Here is a 14,506-nt window from a genome sequence, read left to right on the forward strand (position 1 = left end):
TAGCTAAATTTGACAAGCAGCGTAGGCGTTACCTTCTGATATCCCCACTCGATCCAGCCGCCATTAGAAGCAACTAATTCCAGCAGCACTAACGCCTCTACTCTTGTCGGGTGCCAAAGCGCATATCGACTGAGGATATTAGCTCCCGCACCAACCCCAAACCCAATAAAACGCTTGATGTCGAAGAAATCAACAACTTCCCCGACCATGTCGGATAACTCGTCCATCGTTGGATACTGATATTCTTCTCCCAGGTCATCGCTGTTTTCTTCCTGACCAGGAGCATCAATGTGATAAATGCAGAAATTATCGAGAAGGGGTCGATTTTCGGTGAAGTTAAAAAAGCCAAGAAATGCTGAGGTATGGTTCTGTCCAATATCGTGAAAGGTGACGATAGCTGGCTTTTTGTCTTTTCCCTGACGACTGACGCGAAGTTTTCCCCGAGATGTTTGCACATCGTGTTCAGAGAGAAGTGAAATGAAGGCTTCGTGATTGTCGAAGACTTTTGCTTCGGCTTCCTGAACATCTATCGATGTTAGACTGACAAGTGGTCGTTCTTCCATCGTTGCTGTTTTTCGATTGAAACGTGTTTGCAACGCTTGATGGGATCGTTGCGAATGTTTGATATTGTACAAACAGCTGACCGTTGCTGATTGGTGCGTTTCTAAGAGATTCTTTTTGTGAAATTTCTCGAGGTCCCGACAAATCTACAGACTGATAATTCAGTTTTTTGCCTTGTTTAAGTTTTAGACTTTACAGTCTTGAAAAATTCGTAAGCTTTTTTAAAATTAGTGGTGGGAAGCCGAGGGTCGACTTTCATGATATCTTACACGACACGAAAAGCTTGTTGTTTGTATAGTGATCAGATCAGAACGTTGCATGGTGAACAGAACAGAACGTTTGATCGATTATGCCTTGCACACAACAAATAATTTAGCTCCATCTTACAGCATTTGAAGATGCAAACTGGTGTGTTGGAGTCCCCAGACGAGCAGGTTGAGGCAGAGAGAGCCGAAAGTAATCCCGATTCTTTGAATCCAGCTGAAGATGATGAAGGAGATCAACAGATAACAGCCGAATTAGGCAAGCTTCATGATGAACCACTGACAGACCAAGAGCGTCAGTTACTTTTCGAGAAAGGAATTAAGTAAGATTTGACCGCCAATGCTTCAAGTTAACCTTCTTAACATCAAGTCTTCCACAAAAAGCGCATTCATTATAAATTCAGCTTTGATTAATTTTGTTAGGATGTACTCCTTTGTAAACAATTCAACTTAATACCATGTTCCATACCATGTCGGGCCATTATGCCCAGTTTTGGTGGTACTCACTGTTACGTCACCTATTGTCATTGATGTGCCAACCAGAGATCTATTGGCTGTCGAAACAAAGGTTCTTTTGTTTTAGGGTTAGCAAAATTTAAAAAACACAAGAATTATTTATAAACAGTGAAGTCTCCTACAGAGTGTTTTCACTTGACATCATGTAAATTCTAAAATCAAAACTGTGAGGTTTTCTGAAGTTTTTACTATCAGAATCACTAGAGGAGTAAATCTCCAAAAAACTTATCACGTGATCCGCAAAAGAAGTCATCACATGACATAAAAAAAGTTGTCACATGGTTCGTGTAAAGCGTGTTGGCGGTAATGGCTTTCAACAAAAAACACTTTTTTGGATCATGTGACATTATTTTTCGGATCACATGACAATTTGTTTAAGATCACGTGTTAAGAATCGAACCTCTTCAGATTCAAATTTCCAACGGCAGTTTTACCACTCTACTGGCTAAGTGACCTGAAAAACCGCTCGTCAAAACACGGCCATTGTGTCCATAATCTCTGGCATCCTGACATGGTCTTGAGGTTGAGATTAGTGGTTTTTTGTTGACTAGTGCATTAAACCACCAGAGTATAACATGTTTGTATAAATAGTGGAAGGAGTATAATTTGTTTCTGATTGGTCAATGATGAATGCATATAAATAAGTTATGTGTCAATGCATTAGAGGTTACAGAGTGCAATATGGAAGTTGCTATCGAAACACATCATTAATTTTATTATTGAGTAATTTTGTTGAGTATAATAAATTAAAAAAATGTCTGAACTTGCTCGTGCCTTTTTTTGATTTATGATCACTCGTGATATTTTGAAACTTCTCAAATTTTAATTTGTGCTTATAAATCACAAAATACAGTCATGTTGAAATAATTTCCTATACTTATCTTGGTTTTGCAACCCCATAACCTAAAATCTATAGAGCTATAGGTAGCAATGACTGTGTAATGTCATCATGGCTATCTCAGTGGTTAAAACAAAAGAAGTAGAGCAATTAAGTTAGAGTAAAAATAATTGAATTTTTTTACTTTTTAATCCCTGAGGAAAACCTTAACCTTTTAAATGTTGTTACTGATCAATGTGCCTACCAATACCCTCAACTTACAACCTGTTTGAATAAAGGGGTTTATTTGCTGTCTAATAATAATTTTTGTTGGATGTATCTTCTCCATGCTCACAACTATATCACAATAAAGGACTCTAAAAAAAAAATGTTAGATACAGGGAAGGAGTGAATCTTACATTAATATTGAGTCAACAATTTAATACATTAACATGGTGGCATTAATGGAAGTAGTCCCACTCTAGCTAGGACACTTTTATTTTAATTTTTTTTTTTCAAATGTAGTGAATAAGAGTTGTGATGTTGTTTCTTGTCTTTTTCAGGTTCAAGGTAAAGAAAATTATTTCATTGGTCAGCTCTGAAAACAGCAAACCACTTGAGGTATAAAATTATTATTGTTTTTGCAGAAGAAAGGTAATTATCAGCACGCTCTGTATTGTCTATTGGCTTGTGTGCGAGGTTTGAGAGAAGGATCTGACTTTCCACAGCTTCCAGAGTGTCTTCATAATGTAAGTATCTTGTGAATACACAGCATTTCACCCATTTTCGGACCACTGTTTTTATCACTGTTTTGCCTTGCTATGTAGTTTAATTGGCTTTATCGCTACAGTCGAATTGAGTAAAATGGTCTGGTGTTAGACAGAGTAAAGTCTGTTAAGTCTCACTCCCAGAGGTCAATGGGTTAAATTTGCTTGAAATTCTCCACCAACCAAAGGAAAAACAAAAGCCAATAATCTTTGTGAATTATTAGCTTCACATTGCAATAGGGGTGACCAATTGTAAAATCCAAGACTCGCCGAGACACCAAGATCCTTGTTTGTAAATCCGAAACCATTAAGACCAAAACATACAAAACATCACACCAAAATAAATGCAATATAAACAAAACTTAGAGACTCTTTGCAAAGGCTGTTGAGATTTCAAGATCAAATGAAGAGATTGCGAGTGCCAAGATTTTGGAGGTACCATTCGCCACTCCTTGCGATCAGGGCCACGTTGCTCAAAACAAAATGAATCAGTAAGCCTTGGTGGTAGGAGTGTGTGTTCATAACAATGGTAAATTTACCCAATTTCATTACTCAGACGACCATAAATTTTAGTTTATTTAATTCATTTAAGGTTTGGTCTGAGAGCCCATCTATTCAACAATTTAATTTAATTATAAACTATACAAGAGAACAAAGATTGGATTTGTACACAGAATCCCAGTCAATAGTGCAATTATTCTAATTATGCTGATTGTAAATGAATTATTTTCATTCAAGATTGTCTGGGTCTAATATTCTAATATTTGTTGTTTGCGGAAATACACTTCAGTTGTTATTTTGCTTTGGTTAAATTACTGCTCTGAAACTGATGTAACTGCAAAAATAGGCTTAAGATTCTGCAATTAAGACCTGTGTTTAAAAACAACTCTATGATAAAGAAAGAAACAGCAACTGAAGATAAATGAGAGCTGATTACCCTGTGATACCAGGCTATACAAGGTCATTCATTTGAGTGTTTTTTTTCCCAGATTTCATAATTGATACACAATTTAATTAAATAATTAATTTTATTATATGGCAAGCAATTCTCAGACTAGATGGAGCACTGTGATTGGCTACGATGTCGGGCCAATATTCCTTAGTTCCTTGCACTTGGTTTAAAGTAAGAGGTTATTGTCTCTTTTGGCAGATTGCAGAAATCTACAGCCAGCTTGAAGACTGTATCTTTTTTAATGTACATAGAATGATTAAGTTTGTTTGTATTATCCCATATGGCCTTCACAGGTGGAAACGGCTTTGTGTATTCTCCATATGGTCCTCTCCAGTGGATTATAAACACCATTATGATACCAGTTTTTAGTGAGGGAAGAAAGGCAAAAGCAAAGTTACACCAAACCACTGAAGGGAACTTAAGAACAAGAACGGCAACAAAAACCTTGCAAATTTGCATATGTTATATTTAGCGGACAAAAACAATAGCCTTGCACACCATGCAAACAACAACCTGAAATAGCCAAATTTGAGGTTTTATGAAGAATGTCAGCACTTGGGGATACACTTACCTTCTCTAAATTACGCACTGTTCTGACCAGTGTCTTTTTTCCAGAGGAACTGCATGTACCACAACCTTGATTGAAATAGTCACAAAGTGATTACAATAAGGTCAATTTGTATTGTGAGGTGATGTTTTCATTGCCATTGCTGTCGTTGTTGCTTATATTGTTCCCTTGTGGCTTCCTCAGCCAGAGCATTAATAATTGTGGTTTCCATTGTCATGAATTGGCTAAGAGTATTGCTACTACCCCTGAACAGGATACAGGTCCATTGCAGGGCTACCCCCAGCAGTATGCTTTGTCACTGGTGCCCATTGGGTAAAGAGAGATAGTAATGTTCAGAGTTTTTTTCTGGGACGAAACAACACAATGAAAGGGCTAGCTAGTCCTCCAAACTATGGACACTTGGGTATGGATTCTGTGCATGAACCACTAAATCACCAAATTGTCTCATGGTGATGGAAGAAAGTGGAAAAAAACCAGTGCAGCCTAACTCGAGCAGTGTGATTGGCCTCATGCACCTTACGCAAGGGCTAGTTGCATCCAAACATTGTTTATTCAAAGACTGAGTTCTGACATTTAAATCCAAGTTGTGTGTGCTTTAAGTAAACTTCAGACTTCCTTATTCTTATTACCCCCTGGATCGAAGCGAAGTGTTCTGAACTCCTCAAGTGTTCTGAGATAACAATCGTTTAGGCAGCACAATAACCCACGTTTTACATCCAAAAACCAGACTTCTACATAACAAAGCTCAAACATACTGAGAACTCTTTTCCACGGTTGTATTTAGACTACCAAAAATGGTGGGAAGCTACAATGCAATGGCCCGGATACCAATAACGTGCGATTAGGCGTACTTTCTTTAGGGCCCGATTACATGGCGAGTTTCAGCCCGGGCTGAAATTTTGCAAAACGCAAATTTGCGTGAGAAAATTCACTGACTCAGAGATGCAAAAACATAATTGATGTGCATGCTCATGTTCCTTTTTCAGCCCGGGCTGAAATTTCATTTCAGCCCGGGTGGAAACTTTTTCCATGTAATCGCCACTTTCATTTCAAGAGGATTTCTTTCAGAACCCAGGCTGAAATCTCAGCCTGGTTAGCCGGGCTGAAATTCTCCATGTAATCAGGCCCTTAGAAAAGGAGTGAAATGTACTTTCTGGAAAGTACACCTTCGATCATGATGGCGGGTTAGGTTACATAGTATACACTCTGCTGACTGCACAGGCTGAAGTCACACACAGGGTATTCCCAGTTGTCAAACCATGCACTGAACTTGCCAGGTAATAGCACACTCCATCAGACTTTACGTCTGTGAACAGACAGAAAATGGCAATTTCTTGTTGGTCCTGCCGTACTGGTACCAATCTTAGGGAATTAGGCAGGCCTTTCCCTCCAGCACATTGTCACTCCCTCTCAAATTAGTTAGCATGATTCCAAAAAATAATATATATAATTTTTATAATTTAACCATGGCTAGTGTTAAAGACATTAAAAATTTTGTTGTCATTTCCTGTGTAATTCCCACTCATTTCCCTAACATATTTCCCAGATGAAAATGCCATTTCATTTGCGCAAGCAGAAAAATTGTTTTATGAAACATCACTTATTAGCGTTGGCAATGAAGCACAACAAGAGGAAGGTGAACTTGGTAAGCAACATTCAAGAAATACATGTACCATTAGTTGTGGGAGTAAACTGATGTTTACTGAAATCAGAGTTGACACTTTTCTTTAGTCAACTTGGAATCCTTGTCACACTATACATTCCAAGAAAAAATACAAAGCTAATTTGTCTCTGAGTGAACTATCAAATGAAGGGATCCCCCTGGCATTTACCTCGACAATAATGTGCTTCAATGGGATTAGAAGCCACGACCTCCAGGAGTGGAACACACTGATTACCATATTTTAATTTGCAAATTTGTGTTGATATGATTAATTTTATTGAGTCAGGTTTTAAAGATGGCAGTGGTAGCTCGTCAGGAAATTTCACTTCAACAGAAAAAAAAGCAACTCAGGTAGGATGGATTAGCTAAAGATTATGATAATATGATTTACCGGTATGTTATCTGTGATAAGTGGCTACCGTGTTTCCATGAGGCCATGCACCTCAAATGATATACATGTAAATGGTCATTTGTCAAGATTTCATTCTCTCTGCTTGATTGATCATAAGTTCCATTCCCATTTTTATCTCAATCATGGTATCATGTATGAGGATTTGAAAGTACACGATGTAGCTATTAAGTTGCTTCACAGGCACCCCACTCATTGAGTATTCTATGATTAACAAGTTTAACACTTGTCACCAAGTAGCTTTAATTTTGTACCATATTATGAAAAGGTAGTAATCCAGTAATATTAAGGAATGCTCTTTTAAGCTAACCTTTAACCTCTTTTCTCCTTAAATTTAGCCTAAGGGCAAAGATGATCCCCAGGGAAATTCGACAGAAGCTCGATCTGCAAATGAATATGAAAAACTAGCACACATGTGCTTGAAGCAGAAAAAGTAAGTTGGAAACATCCTTGAACACTCTGCTTCACCCCAGTCCACAAAATGTCCCGTTAAAGATGTTCTCTTGTCCTCTTGTTTGTAGAAAGATTTTCCTTTGTCTGGCTGCACCCACCTTTTTGCTTCAGGGGTGGGTGAAGCTATTTGTACTGGTTGGTGAGAATAGACTTCATGACTGGTGAGAGCTCTTAACTTTCCAAAAAATGTATCCAGGGTTTGATTCCCAGACTCTGCATAGATTGAGTTTCTTGGTTCTCTTCTCTGCTCCAAGAGGTTTTCATCTGTTAGTCTGGTCTTGCCTTCTCTTTGGTTTACTTGCCCAGTTATGCCCAGATTTGCCAATAATCGAAATGCCCCTGGTAATTGTGATCACACTGCCATTGGTTTGAATCGTGTTTAACTTAAGCTTGGATTTCTCAGGCTAGCTTGCAACTACCTGAGTTGCTTATCGAACGGAAGTAATTATTACGCACAACATACATACATAAATACATGCATGCATACTTAATTAATTGACCACTCCCCATAGGGGCTTTACGAGGCCAATAAAACACAATCAACAAAATGACAGAACAGAATAATAACAACAATAACTTTTATTAAGAATCCCAAATGGCTGGAGGCAAACCAGGTGGGTATTTATTACAAGTGCCGGCCAAGAAGTTGAATTGGGGACTACTAGGATCAAATCAACAAGTGGTCAGAATGGGTCTTGAGCCCAGGATCTCCGAATCTCGATGCAAGCACCCTAACCAATTGGCTGCCCCCCCGCCCACCCCTTGTAAGCCTACAGTACTTAGGTAGTGAAAATGCTACAATCTGGTGAGTATCCTCTGTTTGACACAGTGTGACCAGCCTCCCTTTGAAAAATCATGGCTATGCCCCTGCCATGTCCGTTCTACAGTTCACATAATATGAAATTTCAACTTTAACATCACTCTTGTCTCGAAATACAGACAACAAGCATTACAAAGTCACTCCATAACTCCACCCTTTGTACATCCCTTTACTTGCAGTCCTGTACACGAGAGGTGGCTAGAGCTTTGAATGAAGTTTGGTTTAAAATCAAATTGAGTGTTGACCATGACCATTGATGTCACCCTTTATTCTTTCTTTTCAGTGCCCAACTTGCCTTAGAATATTGTGGGAAGGTAAGACTTGTTATTGCACTCATGATGTGATGGAATCTAGTCCCGAGATTGTTGATTTATTTGCAATATTAGTGTTAATAATAATTATTATTTTAACCCATTCATTCCTCAAGCAGTCCAGGAAACCCCAGGCCAGTTGACAAGTAAAATCATCTGGCATTAGACAAAGTAAAATCTGTTAAGTTTTGCTCCCAGGAGTTAATGGGTTAATAATAATTACTATGATAATTATTACTAATTCTTAGAATAATAATAATAATGCTCATGATAAATTAATGATGATGATGATAATAATAATAATAGGAGTGAATTTTCTAGAATATGCGGCCATTTTTTTCATGGCACAAATCTGTTGGCCCCACACTCCCACAGTCGTGAACTAAGTGGAATTCAGCAAGTGTATACCAGTAACTATTGCTCCTGCAGTCCTGCACTCCCATAGTCAAAAGCTAAAAGGAATACAGTAGGTGTATAGCCAGTGCCCCCACAGTCCCACAGTCATGAACTAACTAAAATTTTCCTTACTCCCATAGTTGAAAGCTAAGTGGAATTCATGGAGTGTATCACTGTTGCTCCTGCTGTCCCTGTGTTCATGCGGGCACAACTATTTTAGAAGGAGTAAGAATCGAGTGTTACCGTCTTCTGCGTTGTGTTTGTTATAAGGGGTTGTGTTTGCTTGGGTGCAAACAGTCGCATAATCGGAAGAATCAGAGAATAAAAAGTGGTTAAATCAGAACAATAGATGATTGCAGGACTGCAGGAGCAGGTTTTTGTAGTTCCAGATTTTCGTGGCTGGGTATTCTTGTAAGGATAATAGTAATAGTAATAATAATAATAATAATAATAATAATAATATTTAATAATAATAACAATAACAATAACAATAACAATAACAATAATAATAATAATAATAATAATAATAATAATAATAACAACGTGTATTTATGCAGTGCATTAAATTTTAAAAAAAGTATGGATGTGCTCAAGTGTGCTTTACAACAATGAACAGTGGAAGATATATTTCATTCAAAACACGCTGGAAAACCCTAAGTGGCAACAGACAACCTGTTGGCTGTTTGAAATGCATGGTGAATTTGAGGTTAGGGTGGGCTTAGGCTTAAATAGTGATATTCAGTTCATCATAAAATATTTCCAGGCTGTGAAGTTGCGGCAGTCCATTTATGGCGAGCAACATGCCATCACAAAGCGTACCCTGGACTTGTTCACCGTCATTTATGCCGAGATGGGCAAAGAGCAATATTCGGGTATGAATATACTTGTTTAGCTTTGCGTTTCTGTTTTTGTTTTATTGTGTTGTTGTTCTTCTTCTTCTTATTATTATTATTATTATTATTATTTATTTATTGTTATTTTTTAAATAATTTTTTGGCAGAGTGGGTAGTCTCCTTTGTAGCCTTTTTGGAATATCACGCGATGCTCCCCCAAGAGGAACGGAAAGGAATGTGGTTTGGGGCTTACGCAGCCGCTCCTTTGCTGGGAACGTTGCGTGACATCCCAAAAAAATGGCTGTGACGTAGGCTTTGGGGGTCGGGGTACTGAAATACTTTAGCTCTCTGTTCTAAGGCCCCGAGTCTGAAATTTTAGCCCTCTCCTGCCTAACCCAGGAGAGAGAGAGATCTCTCTCCCGCGCCCCCTAGGGTTAGGGAGGAGACGGCTGAAATTTCAGCATGTAAGGCCCCTTAAGCCACAACGCAACGAATTGATTACCAGGGCCCGGTTGTTCAAAAGCCGATTAACGCTAATCCCAGATTAAAACTAACTAAGGAGTTTATTTCTGTACTCTCGAATGCTATTCAACGCTGATATACGGCAAAACGTTTCGTTAGAAGAGGTCAATCTTGAAAAACAAAAATAAGCGAAAAAAACTTTCACCAAAAGTTTGAAAACTCGAAACAAAATTTTACGCTAATCCTGGATTAAGCTAATCGGCTTTCGAACAACCGGGCCCAGAAGTACAGCCTCTGTGAAAACCACTGTGTGAGACGCTGTGAAATGTACTGCATTCTCTTGCGCCAAGAAACAGCTATAGTTAATGGTGCTATGTAAATTAATGTACATTTCATTTCAGTTTGAATTACCAGCACTGCCCCGTGGACAACTCTCATTCTTTTCTACAGAAGTCGTGTAAAATTTCATGTCTCCTCGTGGCTACTATGTCGAAGGAAATTACGCGATTGCAATTGCTACGCTTGGTGATTTGTTTAAAAATCTCGCGCCAGTTTAGAGAGAGTTTCAATCGAGTGTCGTGAAACCCTTCGTAAAACCAAAAACAAAGTAATTACTTTGGCCAATCAAAAAGGACGGAGACAATCCAGTAAACCAATCAAAACTCGAAGTAATTACACGTAGCCGACACAAATCGCGGGAAAATGTGCACGCGCGAGCCACAGTTGGTTTTGGTTTCACTTCTGATTGGTTGAAAAAATGGCGCGAGAACTTTGAACCAATCACTTAGTGAAGTAATGCAAAACCAAATTAATTCGCTAATTTACTTTCGACACAATTAAAAACCGCTCTATCAACCAATGAAAAGGAAAACCAAAACCAATCGCGACTTGCACGCGCAATTTTTCCCGCGCTTTGAGCAAGTTACATGGGATTGCTTCGAATTTTGATTGGTTCATTGCGCTGTTTGCACCAGCTGTGATTGGTCGAAGTAATTACTTTGGTTTTTACGACATTCAATTGCAAACCGCTCCAAATACACTTGACACTCAAATAAAGTTCAGTATTATCATATTATTTGAATCTTTTTTGCGAAAAACGTTGGAAATCTCTTGTTCTCTCAGCTGCAATGCAGAAATTTAATGAAGCTAAGCAATCGGAAGATAAAGTTCCTGAACAAAGTCTGAAGCATCCAAAAAGTGATTTACCTGTCAAAGAAGAGTCAGAAGAGTTACCAGCTGAGGATTCGAGACAAAATCCTGTTGGAGAATCACAAGAAGGAAAAGAACAGAATACAGCGGCTCCTCCAGTCACCGATAACGGTATCTACCACAATTACTTGTGTATATAGATAGATTTACCGTAATCTTTTTCGAAACCCTTACAATATGATAGGTAGCGACGATGACATCGGAAACGAAAGAAAAGGGTTGATTTCAACAATTATCACATACGCAGCAAAATTACTGAATGCTGATTGGCTGAGACGGAGGGCATTTTTTCTTAATCAGGAGTGCACTTTTGGTAATCAAGAGGGCATGATTACTTGAATGTGAGCGTGTTAAGTTGATTGTCATTTGTTGCGGCATTGAACGGGCTTCCCTGGTTAATTTGCCCTTTATGTGGTAAAAATCGCAATGTGCCCTCGTCCAATTAAGGATTAATCTCACTTGTCTTTTCAAAGTTTTCCAAATTTCCCTCGTCGCTTCGCGACTCGGGCAATTTTGTGAACTTTGAAAAGACGAGTGAAATTAATCTTTAATTGCCCTCGGGCCCATGCGATTACGTATACATATCATGCTTCACTCTCGTTTTCTGTCTGTCGCCTACAGAACAATGGAAAACGTAAGATGTACGACAGTGATATCAAGGAACATGCCATGAAAACTTTCATGCTTTCCGTCGCACCTAAAAATTCAAGTATTTTCATTGGCTGATTCAAATTGTATGCGCAGAACAAATTTACGCATTACATTTTACTTCCGGCCCATATGGCGGGAACAAATGGGACGCGGCAAGCCCTTCTTGGCGCGCTTTTCCAAAGATTAAATAAAAACTTCTTAATATGGCGACTACGCCGAAAAAGGCGTACAAGTTTCAGCGAAATCAATAGACGACGGCGACGCCAACGAGAACGTCATCTCAAGATATAAATTCGCGCTATTGTAATCTCTTTGTGACTATTTCAACCTTTTTGATAGGACAAGGGTGTGGTAGTTCCGCAAGAATGACACTGGTCGGAACGGAGCTTAATTTAGGGGAGACAATGAAAATTTATCCTCGAGTGCTGACGTCCTTGTCAAAACTTCAAATTTGGCTATTTCACGTTGTTGTTTTGCAGACGACGGCACAGAAATAGACAAAAATGAAGCACTCACATGCAGGGCTTGCAAAGCTTTTCTTTTTGTCCACTAAATATGCAAATTTTTGACGTTCTCGTTGACATCGCCTGCAACGAGATCATTCTCGATCGCAACCATCCTGTTTTGTTGTTTGGTAACCGACAAACGCAATGAAAGCCTAAAACGCTTCTTAAAAATGATCCACCGAGGAAGCATCCATTATACCAGTATCTTCTCCCGTCGCTTACGATTATTGAAACTTGACAGAAGTGCGCATGCCCTTCCGGATGTGCGAGTTTAATGGATATCCGGTATTGGGTGCGACCAGAGACTTTCGTTTCGCCGACCGCGTGACCTAAAGAAACGGAGGGCTCTGGGGACGAGAATGGCGCGGACTAATTAAAGTCACGAAATAATGTTTTGATGTACAAACCTTAAAATGGTTTTCTGCCTTTTTTACAGATGACAGAAATGACAGAATGAGCCTCACATCTGGTCAAGCAATGTTTTGTTTCTTTCTTCTTACTGTTATTGTAGCAGTTGGTGTGACATTACTGTGTTGCCGTATAAGTGGAAAAGATCCCGTTAACACCTTCAAGTACATGGTCACACGGATTAAGTTCTATTATTTCTACTACATGAAGCGACCCAATCCTGGCGACAGATATTTTTGACTGAGCGTGATATCCCTTTCTTGCGTGAAAACCATCCTCCGCGGAAAACTGACAAAAATGATACTGTCAAGGGATTTTACAGGTGCTTCGATCAGTTTCACAGCGGAGTTTCGTGATAGTGTCTTCGCCCCGTAAAATACTCAAACTGGGCATGTTCGCTTGGGACTTGCTCTCGAATCTTTGCCTACAACATTTTCTTTGCCTCGCCTGTGAATGAGCGCTCCGGTTATGGGAATAACAAGTATGCGGGCTCTCGAGATGTTCCTTGCGGGCGAGTAGGGAGCATCTCACTATGTGGCAATCGTGCGACGCGAAACCCAGTATCCTCAGTCACTCGAGGTCCCCCAAAGTAGACAGTAAGCTAAGTTGATACGTTGTGTCCCATTCACACCAGATAGAACGCACAACAAGTTAAGCTACACTCCTGGTCAAAATTGTTGATTTTTCACGGTGTCCGAAATCAAGATCAGTTCATCGATCGCACGAATGTTTTAACATTGTCTTGGGGTAAGGGGGGCGCGAAAGAAGAACAAGTGTTGCTCATATAACGATGGAAGCATTCACAGTAAAGTCTCTTCTTTTCACCCAAATTTGACCAGGATTGTAGGTTTAACATAGACAGCGTTTTCATTCTGCACGGCGCCTTGCTGCGCAAAATACTGTTACTGTTCTGTTTTTGCAGAGAAAACAAAGGGAGAGACGTAATTAGTCCAAACGAAACAAAATCAAAAAGTTTTCAATTGTTAGTCAGTTTGCTAGCTGTGCATATATATTGGAAAGGTTTTATTTATTCTGTTGCGTCTCTTTTGTTGTTCATAAACAGTAGATGATTGTTAAAAAAAATGGTCTACGTCCTTTTCATCTAAATAAGCTCTTACCTTTTGAGTTTTTATCCTTTTTACTCTTTGATTTTCCCTTGTTTGGCTCCAATGTGGCCGGGGTTTGATTCCCAGACTCGGCGTCATACGTGGGTTGAGTTTGTTGGTTTTCTACTCTGCACCGAGAGGTTTTCTCTGGGGACTCCGGTTTCCCCTCTTCTCAAAAACCAAGATTTGACTTGATTTGCGTTAAATGTTAATTTCAGTTTACAGTGTCCCCAATCAGTGCTCCAGCGCCAGAACGACTAGACACTTAAATAAAGTTCCTTTCCTTTTATGACGAGTGCTCCGAAAAAAGACAGGTGCAGCTGGCGATCACATGGTGCAAAAGCCGCCATACCGCCGGGAGAGCAAATTGCGCACTGGAACATCTAAAACAAAGAAAATTTAAAATTGTGTTGCTTTGTTTTAGATGTCCTTGTGCGCAATTTGCTCTCCAATATGGCGGTTTTTGTCCCAAGTGATCGCCAGCAGCAAAAAGCCCATTTAAGTGAAGACGACAAAACTAATATTTGTAGATCTACTTTGACGCCGTCATTCGTGAAACTAAGTAAAGATTTACTTAAAACGACTACTACAGAAATAATACTAGGTATTTTTCTATCATAGATGTTAGATAGTTTATTTTAAGCAAACTTGTGTTATGAATTTTATCTTTGCGTCTTGTGTCTTTATGAATTTTTATCGAAGTCCAAGGATGTTCTAAATGTCCCCATTCTTTTCCGGCAATCTCTGACAGGCCATTGTAAATGAGGGAATGGTTATGAAACCCGACAACTTTCTTTGTTGTATGTTTTTATTCTCTTTTTTGGCCTTGACCCTG

The 14,506-nt window shown here is 39.1% G+C and overlaps 2 protein-coding genes across 2 annotated transcripts in view; one reads left to right on the forward strand and one right to left on the reverse strand.

Annotated features, from left to right (window-relative positions):
- The window catches only part of LOC138027076 (protein NDRG3-like), a 5,151-nt gene extending 4,542 nt beyond the window's left edge, over positions 1–609 (reverse strand). Inside the window, exon 1 of the mRNA XM_068874577.1 lies at positions 33–609. Within this exon, the coding sequence (XP_068730678.1) occupies positions 33–563 (531 nt within the window). The 5' untranslated portion in view covers positions 564–609. The remainder of the gene's footprint in view (positions 1–32) is intronic.
- A 100-nt stretch (positions 610–709) lies between these two features.
- Positions 710–14,336, forward strand: LOC138027077 (consortin-like). Its single transcript, XM_068874578.1, has 11 exons — positions 710–1,147; positions 2,721–2,727; positions 2,805–2,906; positions 4,075–4,105; positions 5,991–6,089; positions 6,394–6,458; positions 6,855–6,949; positions 8,073–8,103; positions 9,260–9,368; positions 10,914–11,111; positions 12,594–14,336. The coding sequence occupies exons 1-11, from the start codon at positions 960–962 to the stop codon at positions 12,803–12,805; spliced, it is 1,137 nt and encodes a 378-aa protein (XP_068730679.1). The 5' UTR covers positions 710–959; the 3' UTR covers positions 12,806–14,336.
- The last annotated feature ends 170 nt before the right edge of the window (positions 14,337–14,506 follow it).

Source organism: Montipora capricornis, chromosome 12, assembly GCF_036669925.1.
Source record: "Montipora capricornis isolate CH-2021 chromosome 12, ASM3666992v2, whole genome shotgun sequence".
Classification (NCBI taxonomy): domain Eukaryota; kingdom Metazoa; phylum Cnidaria; class Anthozoa; order Scleractinia; family Acroporidae; genus Montipora; species Montipora capricornis.

Bases quoted from the DNA above. Each gene is read 5' to 3' on its own strand.
- LOC138027077 (XM_068874578.1), top strand. From the start codon at position 960: ATGCAAACTGGTGTGTTGGAGTCCCCAGACGAGCAGGTTGAGGCAGAG. The intron at 2,907-4,074 runs GTAAGTATCTTG...CTCTTTTGGCAG, and splicing joins TTCCAGAGTGTCTTCATAAT to ATTGCAGAAATCTACAGCCA. The intron at 6,090-6,393 runs GTAAGCAACATT...TTATTGAGTCAG, and splicing joins ACAAGAGGAAGGTGAACTTG to GTTTTAAAGATGGCAGTGGT.